The sequence below is a fragment of the Babylonia areolata genome, chromosome 21 (genome assembly GCF_041734735.1).
Source record: "Babylonia areolata isolate BAREFJ2019XMU chromosome 21, ASM4173473v1, whole genome shotgun sequence".
In the NCBI taxonomy this organism is placed as follows: Eukaryota; Metazoa; Mollusca; class Gastropoda; order Neogastropoda; family Buccinidae; genus Babylonia; species Babylonia areolata.
The window spans coordinates 44,387,468-44,414,624 of NC_134896.1; the positions used below are offsets into that span (position 1 = coordinate 44,387,468).

Below are 27,157 nucleotides of genomic sequence, written 5' to 3' on the forward strand. Positions count from 1 at the left end.
AATGATCCATCCAATGTGAAATGCAACACACAGGTGTCAGTTTCAGTGTCATCACTATCAATGTTTTCCATAATACCATCATCACTATTTCTTCCCTCTTTCTCTCTCTTTTTTCTCTTTTTTTGTGTTTTTTGTTGTTGTAGATTTATGTTATGAAAATACAAGAAATCAACACCAATGTGAGAAAGCTTGCAGTGGTATGACCCCACTTTCTCACAATCTAACGCATTATTGTAAAGTGAGAGAAAGCATAGGACTGAAAGAGAGTGCTGGCTAACAATCCTCTTCAAAATATTTGTATGCAGAAAAAACATCAATAAAAATAGTGTAGATAGTGTCATTCTGTTTTTTTATCAAGCATTTGTTTTGCATTTCTTTTACCTACGGACAAGAAATAAAATATCATGCTATCTTTAAACCCAAAACAAACATTCCAGCAATGAAACGGGAAAGACCCAATAAAATATTGTAGAATTGAAGTCTGAATTGAATAAACCTTTCATGACCTGGAAACATGGCTTGATTTGGAAAACTTAGCCTGTCAATGGTGTTAGTGGAAAGATTTGATAGACAAATTATTTTCAGAGAAAATTTGTTCAGTTTTACCTTGGAGACACCCACACATATACACAGACAACTGAAACATGTTATCACAAACATGCGGGCCAAAAATAGTCTAGACTTCCCAGAAAAAAAATTTGTTTATTGGACCAGCAAAGCAGAAAATAAGAAAGGAGTAGATGACGACAGAAAAGGACACAGCTCAAAACAAAGGGTGATAGAAAGAGGAAATTTGGAATTTCTTGCATATAATTTCCATGAAGCGGGATACACTTTTTAAGCAGGAAAATGAAGTTAATTATATATAGTAATGAAATGCTGTCCAGCTTGGGAATTACCACAAACTTCCAATGTTAAATAGATATGTGCATATATATAATGCAAGAATATCAATGTGAATTAAAAATTCCAGCAAAGTTCTCCACTTCAGTTTTCAATTATCTTTATATAAAAAAATTAAAAAAATAATAATAATTTTTTAAAAAGGGGGTGGGAGGGGAGGAGGCGTGGGGTGGTGGTGTAAGAATCTAGTTTTCTTTTGGACTGCTTCACTTTCAAATGATCAAATGTTTACAAACAAGCAAAATCTCTGCACATGTGGAAAATTAGGAGCAACATCTCTGCAATGTCTGATTGAAGGTAAAGACATAAAGAGAAGGGAAAGTGTTGTCTGACAGAAGTCAGCAGGGCAACTCACCTGGTACATGCTATGCCAACTCACCTGGTACATGCTATGCTAACTCTGCCAACTCACCTGGTACATGCTATACCAACTCACCTGGTACATGCTTTGCCCAGTTGATGAGAAAGACCAGCTCCTGGTCAGCCAGCTTGATCAGAGTGTTGAGCAGATGCACCCTGTCCAAGGGGTGGTTGTGGTTGTGGTAGCTTTCCAGGACAGGCAGGTCTGCCTTTTTCAGGGCCTCCAAGATGGGACCACTCTGTAACAGCTTCGCATTCTGCACAGCCACCATAACCTTTGTTTGATTCTAACAATCACAGACTTCCTGCCAGTCCAAAGCAATTCTATTACACTTTCTCAACACTGGAGGCTTGAACCTTCCCATTTTACACGCAAAAGCAACAGAAAGACAAATGTTCTGACCCACCCAAGCATAACAGAATAGAATAGAATAGGCTATTACCAAGAGTACCAGAGTCACAATTAATACTGGGTGAGGAGGGCAGGTAAGGGGGGATAGTACATGAAGGGTACAAACATAAACCAGAAATCATATACAAACAAAAATACAGTAGGATGTTGTGACCCATTTGCATATACATGTAAGTGCAAATGCATGCACACACATCACAAACATAAACACCCTTCTCCCATTCCCAACACACACTCAAAGCGTAACAATGTGTGCTCACTTGAATATGTGCCACACATTACATAGGGATGGGACTGATGACTAGATCTACAATTAAATGGTTGCTGACTACACAGAAGCTATTGGCAAAGCAGTTGGTTTTGGTCCTAATACTTCTGTACCAACAACCCAAGGGAAGCATCTAAAAAATCATGAAAGCTGGATGTGATTCATCCTGACTAATTGCTTTTCCACGTAGTCACTTATGTTACATGTCATCCAGCGCAGTTATATCAGACCCTGCAATCTTGGTGACAGTTTTTACTCATTTTTCTGAGCTGTGATTCTGTACCAAACAGTAACAGTGACAGCTGATCCACTTTCAATGACAGCTCTGCAGAAGTCAACCACAATTTTTTTTTCTTTGTTGTCCAAACTTTGAGGTTTAGAAAATACAGGTGCTTTTTTGACAGTTTTTGACTCGCTTGTGTAAACAAAGTGAGTCAATGTTATAACCCGGTGTTTGGTTGTCTGTGTGTGTGTGTGTGTGTGCGTGTGTGTGTGTGTGTGTGTGTGTGTGTGTGTGTGTGTGTCCATGGTAAACTTCAACACTGCCATTTTCTCTGGAAATACTTTGTCTGCCAATATCAAATTTGGCTTAAACATAGTATAGAAAAAAAATCTTCTTAGTCATACCAATAACAGGTTGCAAGTCTCCCGAAGTAAGCCGTATTACTGAATCATTAACCATTTATTTTGTTGAAATTCATTCCAAAATCAGAAAATTCTAAAAACAGCTTCCCACTGAGTTAGGCTACTAGAAGGTAGGTTGTGTTTGAAGATGACATGACCTCATTTTTCTTGTTCACAATTTAAGGGAAATAAATACAAAATTCTGGACAGAACACATACAGTGATACTAACTGCACCATCAACATGTTTACTTCATATAAATATTCTAAAGTGGACACTGAATTAATTGGAATGAATATAAAAGAAAAATTGAATTGATCGTTTCTTTCAGCCTGTTATAGACTGGTCCGTACAGATCTAGAGATCTAACATGTGTTGCAATATGTCTGAAGCGACGGCAGTGTCTCCTTTACCACCAAAATAAAAGAATAATCATGATACAATCACACAAAAAACATAATTTAAATGGCGTTATTACGTCCACTAAAATCACATTTATTTATCGCACGAAAAGAAAACACCTTCATTGCTTTAAATATCAAATTTAGTCAATGACATCAGTGGGTATTAGTGTATTTACTGCAGAACTGAACATGCATGGTTTGATCCCGCTCACATGCCTTTTTTCTTCTTTTTCTTTATTTCATTTTTTGTCTCCTAAGCTTATTTTATGTATCATATTTAATATACAGCACTTTTCAATGATTTTTTTTATCTCATTTTTTTTGTCCTCATGATTCCTTAACTGGATAAAGCGCAAAGAAAAATGCGCAAGTCAGATGAAAATAAAATTCCCTGATGATGTCTGCCTGGGGTCATTCTTGATCTTCCTGAAGTCTAAAATCAGTTCTTTTGTTTTGGATACTTTGAGTTCTGAGTTGTTTTGAACACAACAGCTGACAAATTCCATTGCTTCATCCCTGTGTAATAGGGCATTTGTCCTCTTTAGACCAAGATGAATGGGATACTGAAACCAATTGGCCAACACATTTACAGGTCAAATCCAAAGTTGTTAGCTGACAGCAAGGGCAATACAAAATGGCTGGTGTGATTCATCAGATTTTCTGACAGTAACATCTAAGGAGAGAATGCTTGTAAAGAGAATGTCTCAATCCTTTCGATCATTATGACCATGTTGAACTTTATCAACATGTCCATTTCCAACAAGCAGACATTGATAACACTGCCAACTTTGTGAGAGATGATTTGGAGTTTTGGTAACTTCCTGTCACCAGAGAAGCAAATACTCATTGCATTATGATTTTAATGCAATGGGAAGATTTTAAAACATCAAAGGTGAAAAGTCAATATGGACACTCATCTGTATCAAGAACAGTTCACCAGATGACAAAAATATGTATGAGAACAGGACAACATATTTGTTTTCAAAGTCGAGAGTAAGCGACCTGACAGAAGCATGTGTTCATGAATATGAGTTCCCCCCCCCCCCCGCCCCCCCCCCCCCCCCAGTTTGCTGAATGTGTTTTGATGTGTTGATGAAACACAAATACAGATTTAGGCACCATCTCTCAATGAACACGGGATGTTCGACAGGATATTGTCATTCCTTTCTGAATGGATGACGGTGAGTTCTATCACACACACACACACACAAACACACACACACACACCACATTGTCTCTGGGAATCATCTTATATATATATATATATATATATATATATATATATATATATATATATATATATTCTCAATACTGAAACAGAACATAAAATCATTCAAATACAGAAGTTTGAAAGTACAAGGAGGATGTGTTCAGTGAGATCCAGTTTCACCCTATCTGTTTTTATCATGCTAAAAATCCTGGCGTGCAAGATAAGGGAAGATGAAGAAATTAAAGCATTAAGATATGACATACTAACTTTAAAATGAGTCAGTTTGCTATGATACAATATTCACATTAGGAGATGAAGAATGCATGAAAAGTTGTTTAAAACACTCACTGGAAAGTTGTTTAAAACACTCAGTGGAACTGAAGAATTTACAGGGCTAAAAATTAACTATGATAAAACATTGAATGTTTAGTTAGGGTGAATGTAGAAATCAAAACACTGATATCTGCTAGAAAAGAAAAGGGAAAGGAACCCCCTAAATATAAGCTTATATGCATTTGGGTCACAGACAATCTATCAAAAATAATCAAGTGAATACAAGTGATAAATTGACAGAAGCTAAGAAGCTATTCAAGATATGGTCAAAATGTAGAATTGCTATTTTAAAATCACTTATGTTTTCAAAACATATTTACTTCTAGATTATCCCTCCCCCCGCACCCCCACCCCTGCACAAAGAGATAAAACAACAGAAACAGTCCTATGAATTTGTATAGAATGATAAACCAGATAAGATTAAAAGACAATATGCAGTTCATAATGCTGTGAATGGAGGTTTGGGTATTTTTAAAAATTTTTTAAAAAGGACAAATAAGAATTTATTTCTGGTTAGATACTGATGTGAAAAATGGGCGCTTCATTAGTCATAAAGATTTCACAGAAAAATATGACATTAAAGGTAATTATTTTGTGTACATGGGATTTATACGTTCCATTACTCTAAATTCTTTTATTAAGTGGGAACAAAAACTAGATTCTGCAATAAACTGGGACACAACTATGAAACAAGTGAAAAACATAAAGGAAGTAAGACTGAAATAGTTTCAAATTAGATATGTCATGGTACATTGGTTACAAATAAAATAAAATAAAAAAAAGGGGGGGGGGGGTTAACAAGTATAGTGATATGTGCAACTGTATAACAAGAAAAGTGGTATGTGCAATTTCTGTAAAATCAAAAAAGACACAATTCAACACTACTTATTGCACTGTACAATTTCTTGGCTCTTTTGAAGGAACAGTGCAAAAATTGCTCAAATGTAAAGCAGAATATGGAATCGGTATTATTTGGAAATGATGACATCACAAAAACAGATGAAATATTTGACTATATAATTTCATTGGTGAATCTATTTATAAATGCAGAATAAACAGAATTAAAACATGCATGAAACACTCCTAACAGACCTAATAAACATAAATAAAGTATATTAAAAAAAAATGTACATTTGCTGGAAATGATGTCCATAGCATTTTCTAGAAAATGGTACCCATACATAAAAATGGTGGAAAGCAACAGTGTGTAAAAAATTACATAAAACACCATACTAACTTGTAACAATGTCACAGGATCCACAGCTATGATACTCTATGATAAATTGGAATAGTTTGCACTTTGCCACAAAATATTGTTGTACTACATACCTACTATCCTAATTCCACAAATGATGTTCACTGAGATACTTAACTAGCTAATAATTATATTGCAAGACAGTGGTCTTGACATTGCACCTGCTTGCTTTGTACACATGAATGTGTTTCATATGTAACCACAAAACTGGGTAAAATGTGAAAAAAGGGGAAAAAGAAAGAGGACGGGGAAGAAAAAAAGCAACCACAAATGTAATGGTAAATACAAATATTTAAAACATTTGTGTGTGTGTGAGTTGTGAGTGTGAGTGTGTGTTGTTTTTTTCTCGGTTGTTGTTGTTGTTGTTGTTGTTGTCTAAAACAATGGGTTTTTTTCTTCTGATTTATAGTCTAAATATAGGTAGGTCTGGCCAAATTTTCAAATTCATAGCAGAAGCCTCAAATTTTCAAGAATGAAAAAGTGCAATAAAGTTAAAGCCACACCAAATCTAAAAGCAATATCTCAAATAGATATAGAGTTTTGAATTTTCAAAAAATTCTGCAATTTTAGCCAATCTCATAAAATGGCATTTTAGAACCCATGCAGAATTGCTACTAATACATTCTCGTAGTCAAAACTCTTCGTATATGAACTACAGTAAACAGAAGACAAAAAATTTTTTTCGTTGGCTGTTAATGTTATTGGCTGAATGCCAGTGTCATACATTCTGAGAAAAATACTTATTTTCTGCATGTCTGATCCTGCAGTTTTGATGGTAGCGTTACTAAAATGACTGAAACTCAAAAAGTATTGCAACTACATAAACATTTAAGATATTTTCAGGTTCAAGAAAGACTGCAGACTTACAAGACAGCAAATGTTAATAATAAATTTTGATAAATGACAGCTTTTAATAAGATTATATGAAAAAAATATGCTTTATTTTTCAGGATATACATATATGTGTGTCTGTAATATATTTTTTATAGAGTCTCTCTCTCTCTCTCTCTCTCTCTCTCTATATATATATATATATATATATGATGGAGTCTCCCGTCGGTCCGACGGATGAGTAGGCAGGCAGGCTTATCTGTCAGTGTGTGTCCTCATATGGGAGAAGAGGCTGATTCTGGATGCACAGCACTTCCCACTGATGTTGCAAGGGAAAATGTCTCCAGAAGTTGAGCCTGCTTCCTTTGCTCACGCTTCTCCTTAATGGCCAGCGTTCTCTTGTTTTCAAACGTCTTTATGCCACTAGAGCACAGCACCCTCCAGCGACAGCGGTCAAGGGCATCAGTTTCCCATGAAGCGATGTCTATGTCACAGGCTTTGAGGTTTGTCTTCAAGGTGTCCTTGAAGCGCTTGCAGGGTTTTCCAAGTTCATGATGGCCTTCTTTCAGCTGGCCATATAAAAGCATCTTCAGGATCCTGCTGTCTGTCATGCGGACAATGTGTCCTGTCCAGCATAGCTGGCATTGGATCAGCAGGCTTTCGATGCTGGGCAGGTCGCACCTCTCTAGGACCTGGAGGTTGGAAACCCTGTCTTGCCACTTTATGCCGAGGATCTTTCGTAGGCATCTCTGGTGAAACTGCTCAAGTTGTTGAATGTGACGGTGATACGTCATCCATGTTTCACAGCAGTACAACAAGGTGGTCAGCACAACAGCTCTGTAGGTTTTCATCTTGGTGCTGAGCCTGATGCCTTTGTTGTTCCACAGCCTGTTGTTGAGTCTGCCAAAGGCTGAGCTGGCTTTGGCGATGCGCAGTGTCACTTCTGCATCAAGGGCTCCGTTGCTGCATAGGGTGCTGCCCAGGTAGCAAAACTTGTCAACTAACTTGTTCATCTGATTTGATTTTTTTTCTCACTGAATTCAGAACATATTTCTTGTAATGATAATGTCTCATAACAATAATTAAGTGCTACTGACACTACTGAAATTAAGGATTCATGAAAAAAAGTTATAAAAGGGAAAGAAAAAAGAAAGAAAGAGAGCTAGGCCTCAGAAGTTGACTGAATCCTTGTTAGTAAATGTTACAAAAAAAAAAGAAAAAAAAGAAAAGATGTCACACACACACACACACACACACAGAACGCATACACCTTTCACATATTCACTTTTGTATCCTTTATTTGTATCATTTTTGTTAAATACTTGTGTTTATCTCACTGGCCGAATGAGTATGATAAATAATGTCGACAATGCACATTGCGTACTGTCAAGTATGTTATATACCCTTTCATGTGGTATATGACAAGTTGTCCTGGAGACGATGTGGCGATCGTTCTTAACCAGCAGAAGAAAAAATCACCGTGTGTCGTTTCAGGGGGTGAGGGGGCGGGGGGGTGTTACCTGCCTCCTGTCCGGGCATCGACTTTTTTTTTTTTTTTTTTTTTTAATCCATTAATTAATGTTGATCCTATTGTATGTCTTTTGACGTATATGTATTATAATATTTAAGATGATTTTCTTTGATTATCCCACTCACAGAATCCACACACTCACATCAGAGCAACCTAAATGTCAGAAAACTCCAAACTCATGTATGATGTTAAAATATTGACTGAAATTGTCAATGAAAACCGATTATTCAGACAAAGAACTGAATATATTTGGAAGAATACTACTTTGAATACATTTAGAGACAATGTGTTTATCAAAAACTGACATGTTATATTTTTTTTTTTAAATAAGAAATAAAAAAAAAAAGACGGGAAAAAAGTTTGGTTTTTTTGGCCAGTGAAGGCGTGTGAAAGCACCAAAAACAAAAAAAAACAAAACAAACAACAACAAAAAAAAGAAAAAAGGAAAAAAAGACCAACACATTCTGGTGCTCCATGACCTGCATGCAACTGAGGCCACAAAAAAAAGAGAGAGAGAGAGAGAAAGGGGAAAAAAATAAAATAAAAATCAAGTCGAAAATTATTGTTTTGCTTGTAGGTGGCGAACGCTATGTTCCGCTTTACTTAACCTGCTCGAAAACTGCGCTTGTGTTTATGACTCTTTGTACGCCTTTATGTTCAACAAAAGCTTTGAAACAGTTTTATGTTTATAAATAGCCGGCCTACAGTTTGTTCCGTAGTTCGGAAATGGATGTCACTGTAATGCTATTATTATCATTATCATCATCATCATTATTATTTTTATCATCATCATCAGTAGTGGTAGTAGTAGTGAACGGCCTTTGCACTTTTGTTTTTTTTTTTTGTTTGTTTTTTTCAATTTCCTGTATTTTCTCTATAGAATTTAATTTCTGTTAATTCTTGATGTTGTATTTTCTTTGAGTCTTGGCTAACATTCGATGTGTAGGATTGGGACCTTTATTTTTGTGTCTGTGTGTATTTGAGAGAGAGAGAGAGAGATTTTTTTCTTTCTTTTACAGAGATGGATGACAAATTTAACGTCCATTTTTTTTCCAGTAACGTGAATCAACATCAGTTAAGCAAGTGCAAAATTTGGATGCAGCTGTCAGTTTTTCCTGACATCAGTCTCCAACAATGAAACTCAATGACAAATGATAAAATGATGTTAGCCTTTAAAAAAAAAAAGGCACAACTTATTTTTCCACATGTCTTGATTCAGTAAATGTATGCTTCTTCTTGCATGGGTGATTTATTCCATAATTGCTATTGATTACAATCATATAGTTATGGAATGCTGGGTATTGGTCTTGGTTATGACTTCCATCTGTTATTGTTAATGTTGACTGTATTCAGATTTAAAAACAAATCTTTTTATGTATTTTTTTTCTTTTCCATCTATTCTGAATTGTCATATTAAATTTATATATATATATATATATAAAACAACAAGAAAACAGAAGTAAGAAAACAGAGTAAGTATGTTATGCAACCACAAAGTTGAACAAGACCAATTGAACTTCTCACTGAAAAAACTTGTCTGCTATTTTGACGGAGTTCTTGGCTGTCTTTCATTGTCACTGTTTCACAACAGAAAACGATGACATTAACTAAAAATATGAAACCTATCATTCAAATACTTTTACTAAAATAAGTAATGTAAAGCTGGTTTCCACCACCCCCTCCCCCTCTCCACCCCGACTAGCTATGCAACAAGACTTCCACGAAGCCCGGCACTGAAACCTCAGATCTAAAAATAGATCTAGCTGATCAGTGGTATAAAAAAATACTAGGTCTCCACTTTTTCCTGTAATGGACGCTGTTCCTTAAAAGCTCTTCAGGTCATTTTATAAAGCATTTGGATGATGAAAGAATGAATTTTTCAGTGGTGGGTTTGACTAGAAGATTTTTGTCTGGAAGCACAGTGGAGCATTAAGAAAAATAGGAGAATTTTGAGCCACCTTTTTTGTAAATTGAGTAAAGTATATCAACTGGAAACTTAGCCCACATAAAGTAGAGAACGTGATTTTTTTTATTTGATAAGTCTCTCTTAAGTCAACTGGTTGTAAGGAGCAATATCAGTAACCTATTTTGTAACAACCAACCCTCTCAGACCAAAAGCAGACATCAGCAAACTTGTTTACCATGCTTCGTTTTGAAGAGCGAAGGATACTCCTCTTCAGGCGATCAGTTTCACTCACACTGTCTTGCACACAAGAAAAGATACACTAACAGGAAAGAACAAAGGCAGTTTTATTTTCTGATATGTCTTTCAGCTCGATGTATGCAGTATCAAGCTTGCTAGGGCGAAGTGACAAATTCTAAAAATACAGTCCGTCAGCCATAGTGACACAGCATTACATAGCGGCTGCACCTACCTACTAAATACTATATAATAATATCATTATTAATCATAATGTGTGTCTCTGTCTAAAATAATGTCAAACTCAAATACAAATGTTTATTAAAAGAAAAAAATCATAAGTATTAACACCCTTTCCTACTATCATCACTGAATTTACTAACAAACACAAATTCAAAGAAAAAATATACTCCCTGTAATGAAACCAAACATTCAATCCCCCCCCCCCCCCCCCCCCCCCCCCCATTATTCTTATTTGTAACAAAACCATGACCAAATTTACTAATAAACAACAACTGGTGTAATGAGAAGATAAACATGTGATGCTTATCATGTGTTTATTTATGTTTCAACATTTTATAAATGATGTATTATTTACTGTCAGATTTAATGGAACTAAAGGGTATGGGGAGAGAGAGAGGGGGGGGGGAGAGAGAGAGAGACAGAGACAGAGAAATGTTTATTAAAAGAAAAAAATCATAAGTATTAACACCCTTTCCTACTATCATCACTGAATTTACTAACAAACACAAATTCAAAGAAAAAATATACTCCCTGTAATGAAACCAAACATTCAATCCCCCCCCCCCCCCCCCCCCCCCCCCCCATTATTCTTATTTGTAACAAAACCATGACCAAATTTACTAATAAACAACAACTGGTGTAATGAGAAGATAAACATGTGATGCTTATCATGTGTTTATTTATGTTTCAACATTTTATAAATGATGTATTATTTACTGTCAGATTTAATGGAACTAAAGGGTATGGGGAGAGAGAGAGGGGGGGGGGGAGAGAGAGAGAGAGAGAGACAGAGACAGAGGATAGAAAGGGGGTGATGAGGGGGCAGGGAAGAGGAAGGAGGGTGTTAGAGTGGGAAGACAGAGAGAGAGATAGAGAGAAGCAGGAACACAGTGGAAATCAGTGTTACAATACCATAGACTTGCTGACATTTTATATGTTTTGCTCTTTTTTTTTTTCTTCTTCTTTTTTTTTTTTTTTTTTTTTTTTTTAATTATACTGTGGGTGTCAATGTTTTTGATATGTTGTCTGCAATTATTTATATGCATGCCACACCCCAATGTTGTCTAGGAGCAATTAAAGACATAATGAATTGAATATATATATATATATATATATATATATATATATATATATCACCAATTTCACTAATACAGAGTGGAAAAGGGAAATTGGAATATACACTTTTTTTTTATGTATTCTCAATATTGAAACAAAACAAAGGTATTAACACATTTCTTCCACTGCTAATTTGTGACTATACCATCTCCAAATTTACTAATAAACAACACAAGGAGAAAAAAGATATATATTCTCAATATTGAAATTTTAAAAAATAAAAAATCAATCGTATTAACTCAACACTGTTTCCCTTTTATTTTGAATTTACAAATAAACCATCACCTACTTTACTCACAAATACAAAGTGGAATAAGAAGAAAGAAAGATAAAAAATAAAAATAAAAATAAAAAGATATAAAAAAAAAGGCATGTAGTCTTCAATTTAACATCTTACCACTTTAACTCACTCCATGCCAAGAGTTTTTGCCCTTGCCAATCCCTGAAAACCCAGGGTTTGTATAGGATGGGGAAAAAATTGTAAAAAAAACAAATAAACACCCAGACAATTGATATTTAGTATATGTATGCAAGGCATGTTGTTCCATATGTGTGCAAAAAAATCGAAGTATTTACTCACCATCTTGATGTTGATCGCAGTATCCATATTTTGTGTATTTTTTAGCATTTTTGCACCCATCAGAAAGGTACACCAACATGTTCCACATCACATTCTAACACTATTAAATTTGAGGAACTGAAGACCTAGTGCATGCAATGAAGTATGAACAGGTGGTGAAGAAAGTTGAAATTCACACATACAAAAAAAATATTCTCTCTACATAATGAAAATCAAAGAACAAAGAAAAAAACTCAACCGGCTGGGTGTTGACTGGCCAGTCAGCTGACAAACCTGGTATGCCAGTGAAGGGATGTGCAAGAGGGAAAAAGGAAAAATTGTCAGTCCAATCACTGGTGAAAACACTTGCAAAATCGTCCGTTTCCTCAGTGGTTTCGTCGTCTGTATCTGTCTTATCTGTAGGCACATGTTCCTCACTTTCCTCTCCATTGTAAACACTCTCTTCAGCGGCCAAATCTATTTCTAGTTCATTGGGATCTGGTTCAAATTCACTGTCCGAAGAATCAACATTATCTCCTTCGACATCAGAGCCTTCAGTTTGGATCATTTCCAAAGCATCTTCGACGCTGAGTAACATTTCACCTCTCCGACCGTGTCGAACACTTCGCCGTGACGCCATCTTGTCAAACAACTTACAAAGCTGACAGGGGGCACACTTTATCAACTGCGGTTGAGTTTATCGCGACACACACGCAGCGTGTGTGAATGAAAAGCTGACCAGAGGTGACGTAAGATATCACATCTGCTTTTGATTTTCGCATCCGACGCGTCACTCCGACAGCACTACTTTTTAAAATCCAAGTCCGCATATGCGGACATTGGCATCCAACGCTTTCTCCGACGATGTCCGCATATGCGGACAATGGCAGCGAGTGAGTTAAGTAATATTAGAAAAGAGGCGTGTGTGTGTGCATGTGTTGTGTGTGTGTGCTGTACAGCCAAAGGTTAATCTGACAATAAATGGTCTGTCAGTGTGTGTGTGTGTGTGTGTGTGTGTGTGTCTGTGTTCTATGTATTTATGTGCATGTGGATTATTCTCACTATCTACAAATGTGTGCAAATATGTCTACTTGTCAGCCTCCCCAGCTTTGTCCTTCAGCAGCTGAATTTCCAGTTTCAACTTATCCTTTTCTAGTTCTCTATTTCAGCTGATTGCTTCACCTCTGTCTGCATTTTCTCTTTTTCCATTTCTTTCACTTCCAGTGTAGCTCTGGCATACTGCTTTTTTAAGTCCTTCTTTTCCCTTTCTGGCTATTTCAATTCAGCATCAGAAGTTTCACATTCCAGCTATCTTTTCAGATATTCTTTCACTTCAATAGGAACAGCCAGATATTTGTCATACAGAAGCTCAGTTTGACTCTTTTCTGCAGGGATCCCTCTCCTGTGGGAAGCCTTTCTTAGTATCTACCTGGTGCCAGGCCAGAGACACATTAGCAGTTACTGGTATTTCTGTGATGCTGTTTCACGCTGAGCCCAGCTGGAATGAGTGTGTTTTATCATAAGCATTTCCTTTGTCACTGGGGTTGGTTTCTTTTCTTTTACCAACACAAATCTTAGACAAAATGAGAGAGAGAAAAAATGAAAAAAGAAAGAGGGGGACAATGCAAATCATGGTAATGATGGTGATGTCAGTGAAGACTGTAAAGGTGATGGCGCAGTACTGGTTTAAAAAAAACAATGTGCACGTATGTGCATGTCAGTGAGTGAGTGTGTGTGTGTGTGTGTGTGCGCGTGTCAGTGTGTGTGTGTGTGTGTGTGTCTGTATGAGTGTGTGTGTGTGTGTATGTTTCCTTTTGTGTGTTTATTTGGCTGGTTGATTTGAGTGTCTTCAATGAAACTGAAAATCTATTTTCAGTGCAGTCTCGCAAAAGGATGCTAACATAAGCAGACGAAGATATGAACAAGCTTGAAATGAAGAACATTCTAAATAAATGTGACAGAAAAGGTTGCATCACAATAAACGAAACTATTTGGTACAGTTGTTACATTCCTTACGAGAGGGTAATGCAATGTGAAACATCTTTTTCTGTCAAGTTTATATAAAAAGTTGAATAATTCTGATATTATTGTCCCATGGGAAAGATTCGGTTCAAGTCTTGGTATATTATATTTCTGCTCCAGTTATACACATTGCCTTAATTTCGTTGTTTGCTATTTATTGATTCTGATATTGAATTTGAGGTTGATGCACTGCAGTGATCCATCTCATGTGAAATACAATAAACAGATGTTGTTGATGTCTTCGCTAACACCACTGTCATTATCATGATCGTTGTTGTCGTTGCCCCCATCTTTCTCTTTTCTTTTTCTCTCTCTCATTTTCCCCTCAGATTTGCATTCAGAAAAGACAAGAAACTAACTCTGATGATAGAGGAAATATTTCTTATGAAAATAAGGGGGACTTCCCATGCTTTCTCACACACTGTAATTGAGAGAAAACATGGGAGGGGAACGACCACATTTTCTTGCAATCCTATGATTTTTCTCAAAGTGGGAGAAATCATGGGATTGTGAGAAATCATGGGCTTACAGCTCAGGCACCTCTAGAACAGATTCTGACATGTGAAGGATGCCTTCATCATATGTTATTATCCGAAAGGATGAAAGGATGCTGCTGGTGCTGGGTATCTGTTGGACTTGGTGATCGACTTCTGTCATGTCCTGCAACAGGCACAGATCCACTTCCAATCATTCTCTGTACACAGTTGTTAATATGAATCTGTTATGCTGCATGCACATACATGCGCACATGTGTGTAAGCCTGACACTGTGTATGAAAGCAAAGTAGTATGTTCAATCTACAAAGCACCTTTGCTGGAAGTGGATACTTATCCCCACTACCCACCACCCCCATTAATCCCTCTTCCCCAATGCAGGTGGCCGTGAACTCTCTAATGAGCAACTGTCCCACCTAATGCCACAACACACTGACAAGTACAGGTGAGTTGCTTGGCTGAAGAGGTTGTCTCAGAGAGAAAGAGAGGGTGAGAGAGAGAGAAAAAACCCAATACAGATCCCTCTATGGGCTTAAGTCTCAAGAAACAGATTCCTTCCAAAATGGAAGATCATGCACCCATGTTTATGACATCCATGATTTTTTTTTTTTTTTTACATATAAGATTTTAGAAATTAACTTACCTAGATGAGGATGTGTGTTCCCAAAGTCGAATCCACCTGTGTCTCTTGTGATACCCATGATCAGGTCTGAATCACACGCCTGAATCGCATAAGATATTTTTGAACAAATCAAGGTTTGGCACTGCTTTTCAAGTGCCAGTTGCTGGATGTTGTCTTGCTCACAGCTGTGCTCTGGTTTCAGATGCGAGTATGGACCATTTTTCTTTTACCTCTAAACTGAACGTTCAACAGGGCCTGCAGCATTTACAACCCTGTCACCTCTGACCAGGTCTTTTGTTCTTCCTTGTATTTCTGTGTGGTTTTCAGTTTACACTGTAAAATGTCTATGCACAAAGTAAACTGCTCAATTAACCCCTTCACTGCTAGTACGTTTTGCTATAGCCTATGCTGAGAAAATTTTCAGAAAAGCAAGAAAAACACGACAATTATTTTAATTTGCTTATATTTCAAAAAGTACTGAAGATAAGTGCATAAAAGTATATATCGAATGAAAGGAAAATGAACCAAGATTTTGTTTTCAATACTCACATGTTCAAATAAATGAGTCAATCTGATACAAAAATTCCATAAAATGCAATAAAATAAAAAATGGGACTGTCATTCTATTATGTAGGTGCTACAACATCAACCAGGTTATCAACCAGTCTTTATTGTGACTGTTTTAATCAACCACACACAATGTCAAGGCTGTGCAACAGTGTCCAGGTCCATAAGACTCCAACACAGTCCACACAAAGAATGAAAAGGGTGTACTCACCCAGCATCTATCGCCAGTAAAAACGCTGTGTGTGGTACTTGCAGAAACAGTCTTCAAGACACAGTGCTGGTTTGCTGGGGCAGTCTGGGCAGTAGAACCTCACATCCTTTCTTTGTCCTTTCTTCCAGCAGACTCTGTACCTCCTTTGTGGCCAGGCCTTCTGTGGGGTATGTAGGATGACATCAATGAAGTGTCCACACAGATGAACAGCGTGGTCATCTTTAGCAGTGTCTGGGTCTTGGTTACCAAAAATCATGACACTAATTACATACTTCTGGAAGTCCAGGAGTGTACTGCTGTTGCCTGCTTTTTTGTTGAGGATGTGTGCATTCAGCATGGCAATTTGTAGAAAATGCACACACAGCTATTTGTACCACTTCAGAGTTTTCGTTGTGGCATCGTAGGGCTGCAGCTGTTGGTTATGATGGTCCATGGCACCCATGTTTTTGGTGTAATCCAGGATTGCTGGATGCTTGTTTACTGCCCTTTGGTCTTGCAGCTGCTGGTCTTTAGCTGTAGGTTTGTGGCAAGTTGTCATCTCCAGATGGTCCAGGATGAACATCATGATCATCACCATGCTGCATACCTGAAACACATTGCATAAAAGACTAAGTTTGTTGGGTTTTTGGAGATTTTTTATTTTTAATTTTTTAATTTTTTAAAGGTTATGAAATGGTACCATTTTATTTCTGACTGTTTTCAGAAGCTGAAATATAAACACACACACACACCTACCCACCCACCCCCACCCCAAACCCCCAACACACACTGAAACTGGTTCATGGTATGCCACACCCCCTTCATTCTCTCTTTCTCATACAAAACAAAAACACACACACACACACACACACACACACACACACTCTCTCTCTCTCTCTCTCTCTCTCTACATGTGTTGTATTTACAAAGTAATTTAGGCATACAATTCTGTATATCATTCTCTGATTTCAGTTTTATAAACATCTCCTCCCCCACCCCCTCCCCCACTCTCACACACACACACACACACACAACAACAACAAACCAATACACACCTGGGAATGAACACACAGAAAGCTCTAGGCCAGCAACACACACTGTCATCAACAATGAGCCAGCCAGCAAGCCACGCCCCCTTGGGCTGTGATGGTCACACACAGTACTCACGTGACTGACTGACTCTCACTCACACACACTGATCAGTGACTGACGAAGCTACTTACCACAGCTAACACATTCAAAACACACACAATGCAGTCATATTCATTGTTACAACAAACAGAAGGCAAATAATAAGCTGACAAACCTCGTAAACACCCACCTGCATCTTGAATCAGCTGAGCTTGTCTGTCTTCAGTTTCGTCAAGCAACTCCACCTCCCACACCCCTCCATGTCAAACTCAGCATCTTCGGCATCAACTTCACACAGTTCTATCTCATTCAGTCCATAATCTTCATCTCTGCTATATGCATCGTGAAGGATTTCTTCCAGTACTAGTGCAAGTGCTAGGGTTTGTCTGCATTCAGCCATGGCTTTGCAAACACAACTTGAGCTTCGTACAAACTTGCAAAACTTTCGCCATAAATATGACAAATGAGGTAAATAATTTTAGCTTATGGAACTCAGGAGATAAAAGAGCTCTCAGGGGAGCTAATTTAATGGTTATCAAACTGTATTTTCTGTAATGCGGGACTCGAAACAGAGAACAATGTTACATGACGTACGACGCACGTCAACACAGTATTGGAGAGCGACATTTCATGACGTACGCCGTACGTTAACAGCGCAGTCAAGAGGTTAAAGCTAAAGCCTCTGCTGATGTAAAATTTCTCTTCCAAACACACTTGGTATCACTTCTGGTGGTCATGTTTATGCTGTGTGCATTAGCACAATAGTAATAATAATAATGATGGATACTTATATAGCACACTATCCAGAAATCTGCTCTAGGTGCTTTACAAAAACGCTTTTGTTAACATAAAACATTACATCAATGTTACATACACACACACCAAAATGTGACCACACACACACACACACACACACACACATACACTGCATACATACATTTTAACATACATGTGTATCTAACACTAACGCACACATAGGCAGGCACAAACTTACATAAACACACGCACACACAATACATTCATATACATGCATGTAGTTATGTACACATACATATGTATACACACATAGTCAAGCACAGCTAACGCAAAGGAAGTGGACCTGCCACAATTGAACTTATTGCTGAGGAAAAGGTGAGTTTTGAGATGAGATTTAAAAGATGCAAAGGAATCAGAATGACGGAGGTTATCAGGGAGCTTGTTCCATGTCTTTGGCGATTGAAAAGAAAACAATCTGTGTTCATAGGTCTTACTTCTGACGTGAAGTATCCTGAGAAGTCGAGTATCACAGGAAGAACGGAGCTGGCGAGACGCGGTATAGATATGGAGGAGTTCAGAAAGATACTTGGGGCCAGATCCGTTGACTGCAGAAAAGGTCAGAGTGGATAGCTTATAGTCTATTCGATCAGAAACAGGCAACCAGTGGAGAGACTGAAGGAGAGGAGAAACATGGTCAAATTTAGAAGCTTTGCAAATGAGTCTGGCAGCGTTATTCTGAATTCGTTGGAGTCTGTCTAACAGATATTTGGGAAGGCCGGCCAAAAGAGAGTTGCAGTAATCCAATCTTGAGAGAACCAGAGAGCATACAAGTGTCTTGGTTGCATCGGTTGAGAGATAGTGGCGGATAGAGCTGATTCTATGCAGTTCCAAATAGGCAACTTTACAGATATTTGAAATGTGCTGTTGGAAGGAAAGAGATTGGTCTAGGATTACACCAAGACTGCGAACAGAAGGAGAAAGTGAAACAGGTGTGCTATTGATCAGAACAGTCAGGAAAGGAAAGATGTTGACGAAACTTCTTTGGACAGGTTATCATACATTCAGTCTTATCATCATTTAGTTGCAGCTTGTTGAGAGTCATCCAGTCCTTTAGGCCTGCAATGCACTCCTGTGTTTGAGTCACCAGTGCATCAAATTCAGCTATGGAAGCCGACTGATAAAGTTGTGTGTCATCAGCAAAGCTCTCATGCGACATCGCATGATGACTGATGATATCCGACACAGGAGCCACATACAGCACGAAAAGAACAGGACCTAGGATTGACCCCTGTGGGACACCATATTTTAAGGCAGATACTCTAGTATCTACCATTTACACACACTTTCTGCATACGATCTGACAGGTAAGACGTGATCCATGCTAGTGCAGTGTCACGAATACCAAAGGAAGTTTTAAGTCTGTTCAAGAGGATAGAGTGGTCAATAGTGTCAAAAGCTGCTGACAAATCTAAGAGAGCGAGAACAGATATCTTGTCCTCATCAAATCCCAAAAGCAAATCATTCACTATTCTAAGAAGGGCCGTTTCGCAACTATGATCATGTCTATAGGCTGACTGGTGGGAATTAAGTAAACCATTTTGTTCCAGATGAGCTAAGAGCTGAGACAATATGATCTTTTCTAGCAGTTTTGATAAAAATGAACAGATCAGAGATAGGTCGATAATTTTTCAAACAATTATGATCCAAAGATGGTTTCTTGATGAGTGGACATGCGACAGCAGATATGAAGCTTTCAGGGAAATAACCAAACAGTAAGGAAGAATTGATGACATGAGTAATATGTGGCAGTAGAGCATCAATACATTCAACCAAAAAAGAAGACAGGACAGGGTCAAGCTCACAGGATTTCGGACAATAGTATAAGAAATCATCATCTGATGTCTGTTCCAATCAGTTAGGTGGGGGATATAAGGGAGTGCCCAAATCTATTATAACCTATGGCTTAGCTATAAGCTAAAAGCACTACCTTGAATGTAACTAGCTACAGTTAATTTTAAGATATGCAACACAGTGGCACATTTTAGCTGAAAGCTAACTGCCAGTTAATGATTTAGCTGGCAGATAGGCTGCATTATCTGACTGCCTGTTGTGCAACAAGGCCCAGGTAACTCCTCCCAACCACCCCACTTTTTTCCCTCTGTGTACTGAAATCTGAAAACATCATGTAGTGTGTGTGTGGGTGTGTTTTTACTGTGTGTTTGCGCATGTGAATGTGTGTGCATGCGTGAACGTGCACGTGTTTGTGCGCATGTAGGGCATATTTTGTGCCTTTGTGTGTGAGTTTGCATGCGTAAATGCGTATGTGTGTGTGTGGATGCATGTGTGTGATTGTTCATATCTGCAATTAGTAGTATTGTCTTGTTGAATATATATACACATTTTATTTTTTTTCATGTGAAGAGGTATGCTATTATGCTCTACCGAGTATATACTGTTTCATGCAGGGTGTTTAGAGCCAATTATATGGGGAGTTTGCACCTTATAAGTACTATCTATTATCAACTGAACTGTTGAACAGTTTCCAGCATCAGTCAATTGGCAGATATGTCTGCAGTGAGTGTTGTTGCTGGACATCAATGCAATCTGCAAAGGTTCATTATGGTTCTTCCCCAAATGCTGACATTGATGGTAATTATTTGTATTTATTTGAATTTGTATTTCTTTTATCACAACAGATTTCTCTCTGTGAAATTTGGGCTGCTCTCCACAGGGAGAGCGCGTCGCTATACTACAGCGCCACCCTTTTTTTTTTTTTTCCTGTGTGCACTTTTATTTGTTTTTCCTATTGAAGTGGATTTTTCTACAGAATTTTGCTAGGAACAACCCTTTCATTGCTGTGGGTTCTTTTACGTGTGCTAAGTGCATACTGCACATGGGACCTCAATTTATCGTCTCATCCAAATGACTAGCATCCAGACCACCACTCAAGATCTAGTGGAGGGGGAGAAAATATCGGTGGCTGAGCCGTGATTCGAACCAGCGCGCTCAGATCCTCTTGCTTCTGAGGCAGACGCTTTACCTCTAGGCCATCACTCCAAAATAATTAGGTACACAAGTAATGAAAAGCAGGATTTGGGAACTATTTGCCAGTTTATTTTTACCTTGGATGATCCAGCCCCACTGGTGGAATTGACTACATCAGTTGAGTCAGCTCGACAACGTTTGCCCTTTGGTGTAGAGCTGCCTCCACTGCTTTTGCGATCTTTACGTTGGCTGCCTGTAAAACACATCAAAGTATACTCCTCATAAAAAAAGTTAAGCAACAAAGACATTCTGTTATAAAGACAACCCTATTAGAAACACAGCAAGCTTATATGTAGTGTGTGTGTGTGGGTGTTTTCACTGTGTGTTTGCGCATGTGAATGTGTGTGCATGCGTGAACGTGCGCGCGTTTGTGTGTTTGTGTAATGAAAACACACCCATTCCTGCACACAACATCCTCAAAAACGATGTCCAGCTGCATGCGTAAAATGAGAAACTGCACAACTGACATTTTTCACCCTGAAAGATGATACTGTTTAGGTGGGCCTGTTCCTTGTTCTCGTTACTGCTCCATAATCAGTAACAACAGAGAGTGATTTTTGGTAAGGTCACTTCTGCCAATGGTTTGGCATCCTTTGACAAGCACAAGTGGCCCATGCCTTTGGAATGCTTCATGGCAGTGTCTCAGTGTGGAATCCCAAGACATTTTGGCATTCACAAAAGCGTCATCCACTGAGCCTTCCAGCGATTCCAGGCAAGAGAATGATACTGTTGCCAAGAAGTGGCCATTTAATGTCCTTTCTGCAAGAAAACTATGATCTGTGACAGCCAGGAGGCTACAAAATGACCTTCATGCCACCTCAGAGACCAGAGTATCCACTCACACTGTACGGAACTTAGTCCGCAAGGCCTGGGGGCCTACCGTGCATACCCCCTTCCCAGGAATGATGAGACTTGTCTTGAAAAGTTCTTTGGTGTGAGCTTAACTCACATGTTCCAAAGAAGAAAAAAAACAAGGACAAACAAGAGTTACAGCCCTTGGCACAAGGGTACTCTCTCACGCTCTGGTCAACAAAATTAAGACTAGCTAAAATTCAAACCCTCACAGTCATATTTATATAAAAGAAACCAGTACATATCACATGTTTTCTTTTTCAATAGGATCTTTTCTATTTGAATAAATATACAGGTGAAACAACATCTTTCATTCATTTGTTGTGAAGGCTTGTTCTGTCCTAATATGAAGTCTTCAACGAAACAACGTCAAGTAGTCTGGTTTCACTATCTGATCACTGTCAATCTTTTCTTAATCATTTTTGTACAGGGACCTGCAGGGGTCTTTCAGACATTGTTTAATTATGTTTGAGTGAAATTTTGCCCCTTTTGGAGTTTAACTGTTTGATTTACTTCCCCTTCCACCAAATCACCTTTGAGTCACAAAGCCATGTGGTTTCTCTGTGGTTTAAATGACTGTGATTTCCGTGTATTGTTTATGTGTTTTACACCACAAATGAATTTCTCTTGTTGAGATAATAAAGTATTCTGTAATCTGTAATCCAAATATGTTTGAAACCAGTCTGATTTATTCCTTTAAGTGTTAGGGGGAAGGTGGTGGGTGCTTGGTGGGTAAACTTTATCTTGCTAACTAATGATATACGCAATGCCATTTTGAACAAAAATTCTTAAACTCAGTCTTATCACATTCTTAACCATTTGAGTGCCTATAAGACGTCAGCTGACGTCCTACAAAAAGTGTTCCAATTTTTCCTCCGTTGGAGTTTGGTTCAATTCACATTAACAGACTCTGAACAGTTAGTTTGATGTGTCTGGATTATAAAAAATACTATTTAAATGGGCATACATCAGGTAGAAGACCTCTTTCTACTCAATATGATTTGCAAACTGGACCACGTGGAATGCGCATGGAAATGGGGTTGCATCATATGCAAAAACAGGCCTTGAAAACTTTGTCCAGTAAAGGGAGTGGTCCCAGTCAGCGGATTTAAACAAGTCTGAAAGCTGTGCTTGTGATTTTGGACAGCTATAGTGAGGGAGATGGAAGTTAGTAGTAGGAGTAAAGTAATTTTCCAAAGGGCACAACATCTTATGCCGAAACAGGGGCCTTGAAATCCAATTTCTGGTGATCACTGGATGAGAAGTCTAACGCCTGATTCTGCCTCGGCGTCTCTTTACATGGATTGGGGGATTCTTAATCCACGCAGCTGATCTCCTGCATGTGTGTGTGTACATAGAGGGGATTAAGGTGACTAGGAAGTCGGCTAACAATGTGTACCTGTACTTGGGAGATCGGAAAAACCCTGTCTTGTCTGATGATTGGTTTGAACATAAAAGTGAATGACAACAACAGTGATGAAACTGACAGCCCACTGATGGTAATTCAGTCCTTCTATCCAATCAGACAGTGTTTTTGAACAAGTGGCTGACTGACAGAATACATGCAGCAAGCATTGGAAGAAGGGGAGAAGAGGGAGAGGAGTGATATAAGATGACAGGTCAAATGCCAGCCAGACGTTGTGAAGTGGGCGTGGCAGTTGGAGACCAGTGTACTCACATTTCAATGCATACCACAGGAAACAGACAGCTGCCAATGCTCCAAGATTTTCAGGAAACACTGGATGTGAAACATGTGCTTTTTGTTTTTTGTCACTGAATCAGATGCTTGACTTGTTTGAAGAGGTGGCAAGCCCAATACACAGCAGACAATTTTAATCAGCCCATGTGCAACTTGAAGGGAGTAAATGTCATCAAAGAAATTCACCCTCTCACTTGTGAAAGCTCTTAGCTGTCAAAAAGCATGCCAGCTCAGATTCGGAGACTGTGGTTGACCTTTTACATTGACTATACCCACATTTGTCATTGTTGGGCAAGTGATTCACTTACAGGTCTACACGAGTTGTGATTTGTTTGAATAAACTTATAGCCTGTTTGAATTTCTTCTACAGGTATTGACAACTTCATGCTACCAAACAACATTATCCTCAAACGGCTGATTCCAAAATGGCTGGGTGGTGTCACATGCAGCTATCTTCCTGTTTACAGCAGTTGCTGTTGTGAAAAGACTTGCGTCTGTCCAGTTTCAACTTATCTGTTTTGCTATGGCATTGTGTCCAAGACGTTGGAATGTAGAAGAAATGTTTTACAAAACTGAAATAAAGGTTTGGAGATCATTCATCCATCACAGGTTACTTCGACAGCTTACGTAGATGATATGATGCATGGCCTTCAGTGAAAAAAAAAAAGGTACCTCATGCTTGCAGAAACACCTGAAGGCGAAGCAATGAAAATTATAAAACTTAAACAGTCCAGTTTCATTCCATTACGTTTATTCCAGGAAAGTGAAAAAAGTGTTCTTTAATACGCCAGTAACGGGCCTGTGTTGTCTGACTGAGGCAGAATTGATGTCGAGTCCATCCATGAACAACACAAGCTGACAATGTTTTGTGCCAACACACACACACACGCTCATGAGCACACACACACACACTCATGTGGATGTACACACAGACCTACACACACACAAATTCATGTGTGCTAAGTTACATATATATATATATATATATATATATATGATAGTCAGTCGTGTCCGACTATGACCATCAAAACAGCAGAGGAGGCAACTGCTGTTCCGACTATTTGGGCTAGAACTTGATTATAGTGGAGAGTGTCTTGCCCAAGTACATCCCCACTCTCTTGGCCAAGAGGGTTTTAGGACAGTCGGCGTTGGGATGGTTCCCAAAGGCCAACTAGCCCACAAGGCTGCAGCACTAAGAGCCAGTGCAATTTTGCCTCCTAGTTTGAGAGTCATAGTCCTTCACAAAAGACTAAGCTGTAAATGGTTTCCCATTGACTGGAGAAACCATTGATAATACAGCTCCCACTTTGCTGTTGGCCCAAATGTAAACTTATGTCAATCTGTGATAGAAGCCGAGTGTTGGGCCTACACACACACACGCACACACACACATGCGTGCACATGCAAGAAACTTGTTGATCTGAAAATTAATAACAAAAATTAAAACACAATTTGATTCAAATGATAGAAGATAGAATTGTGTGTAGCTTTGATCTGGCTGCTTATTTTTGGGTTTGGTTAGTAAATTATTTTGAAATTCAGATTAACACTTGAAGTGATGTCTTTTGGAAGGAAAATATTGTAGGCTCTGAAAAGTATGTATCTTAAAAGTCATGATAGTGCTTATGTGTATACTATATATGGCTGGGAAGGACAGCAAGTGCTATATTCATGATTTATGCTATTGATGAAGTATCCATATTATCACAAATACAATAAAATGATATAACATGATTGTTAATCAGTCCTGAAATGGCACATAACTGTCAGCTGGACTAAATGAAATCAAAGGTGGTGGTATCTGAAATTATCACTACTAAGGGGGTCTTTGGTTAAAACTGATGATGCTCAAAATTAACAAATAATGAGGCCAGAAATGCTTAACAAATAGTAAAGAGTGGTAACTCTCTCCATTCACAAGGTACACAACTTCAAGTCAGTGCTGCTTATGCTACCAATTCAGCTAGCAGACAGGTAAACAAAAGATACATTGGAACCAACCCAGACACTTCCTCAAAAAGTTTCAGTTTCAGTTTCAGTAGCTCAAGGAGGCATCACTGCGTTCGGACAAATCCATATACGCTACACCACATCTGCCAAGCAGATGCCTGACCAGCAGCGTAACTCAACGCGCTTAGTCAGGCCATGAGAAAGAAAAAAAAGTAAATGAATAATAGATAAATACATAAAAAAAGAACTACTACTACTAATAATAATATGTATAAGGCGCAAAAACTTGATGAAGTCAACTATAAGCATACAAAAAAATACATAAATAAATAAATAAATTAAAAAAAAATTTAAAAAAAAAAAAAAAATTAAAATAAATAAATAAATAAATAAATAAATAATAATAATAATAATTTTAAAAAATAAAAGGAAGCACCGGGCCTGTCCTTATACAAAGAAAGACATGCTGAAGAGCGCACGCAACATCATCCAGCTGAAGCTGCGGCAGATGCAGGATTCCTGGTTGAGCAACAAAGCTGGTGAGATCCAGGGCTTTGCAGACAGGAACGACATGAAGAACTTGTATAACGGCCTGAAAGAAGTCTACGGTCCCACCACCTCCGGATCTGCTCCACTCCTCAGTGCTGATGGTTCTACCCTGATCACTGACAAGGACGGGATCCTTGAGAGATGGGCTGAACACTTTGACAGCGTACTGAACCACCCTTCCACCATCAATGATGAAGCCATCGACCGACTCCCCCAGGTGCCAGCCAATGAGTCGTTGGATGCCATTCCAACTTTGGAGGAGACCCAGAAAGCTATCCGTCTGCTATCCAATGGCAAAGCCCCTGGCTCAGACTCCATTCCAGCTGAGGTCTACAAAGAAGGTGGTATAGTGCTGACTGAGAAGCTTCATCAGCTGTTCCAGCTCATCTGGCAGCATGAGGCAGTTCCACAGGACTTCAAAGATGCTTCCATCATACCTGTACAAGCGCAAAGGAAATCGTGAGGCCTGTGACAACCATCGTGGAATATCCCTGCTGTCTGTCGCAGGCAAGACTCTGGCCAGAGTGCTACTCAACCGTCTCATAGCGCACCTTCAGCAAGGTCTCCTACCAGAGAGCCAGTGTGGCTTCCGGAAAGAACGCGGGACTATCGACATGGTGTTTGCTGCCAGGCAGCTCCAGGAGAAGTGTCAGGAACAGAACGCTGACCTTTACTCCACCTATGTCGATCTGACCAAGGCCTTCGATACTGTTAGCAGAGATGGCCTTTGGAGAATCATGGCGAAGTACGGATGTCCCAGAAAGTTCATCACCATCATACGGCAACCTACACGATGGGATGCTGGCCTGAGTCCAAGACAACGGAGAGACTTCAGAACCATTCCGTCTCCAACGGAGTCAAGCAAGGGTGTGTTCTTGCCCCCACCCTGTTCATTCTCATGTTTTCAGCCATGCTGACAAATGCCTTCAGAGACGCTGACGTAGGCATTGGCATCAGGTACCACAGAGATGGCTCACTCTTTAACCTCAGGAGGCTTCAAGCAAAAACAAAGGTGAGGACAGACACCGTCAATGACTTCCTGTTTGCTGATGACTGCGCTCTCAACGCTGCCTCCGAAGCTGACATGCAAC

General features: G+C 38.7%; 1 protein-coding gene across 2 annotated transcripts in view; it reads right to left on the reverse strand.

The window, feature by feature from the left end:
* LOC143296332 (uncharacterized) overlaps positions 1–27,157 on the reverse strand; it is a 486,076-nt gene that overhangs the window by 68,078 nt on the left and 390,841 nt on the right. For both annotated transcript variants that reach the window (XM_076608201.1, XM_076608202.1), the window contains exons 6-7: positions 21,094–21,209; positions 1,340–1,520 (exon numbers count right to left, since the gene is read on the reverse strand). In XM_076608201.1, the coding sequence (XP_076464316.1) occupies positions 1,340–1,520; positions 21,094–21,209 (297 nt within the window). The remainder of the gene's footprint in view (positions 1–1,339; positions 1,521–21,093; positions 21,210–27,157) is intronic.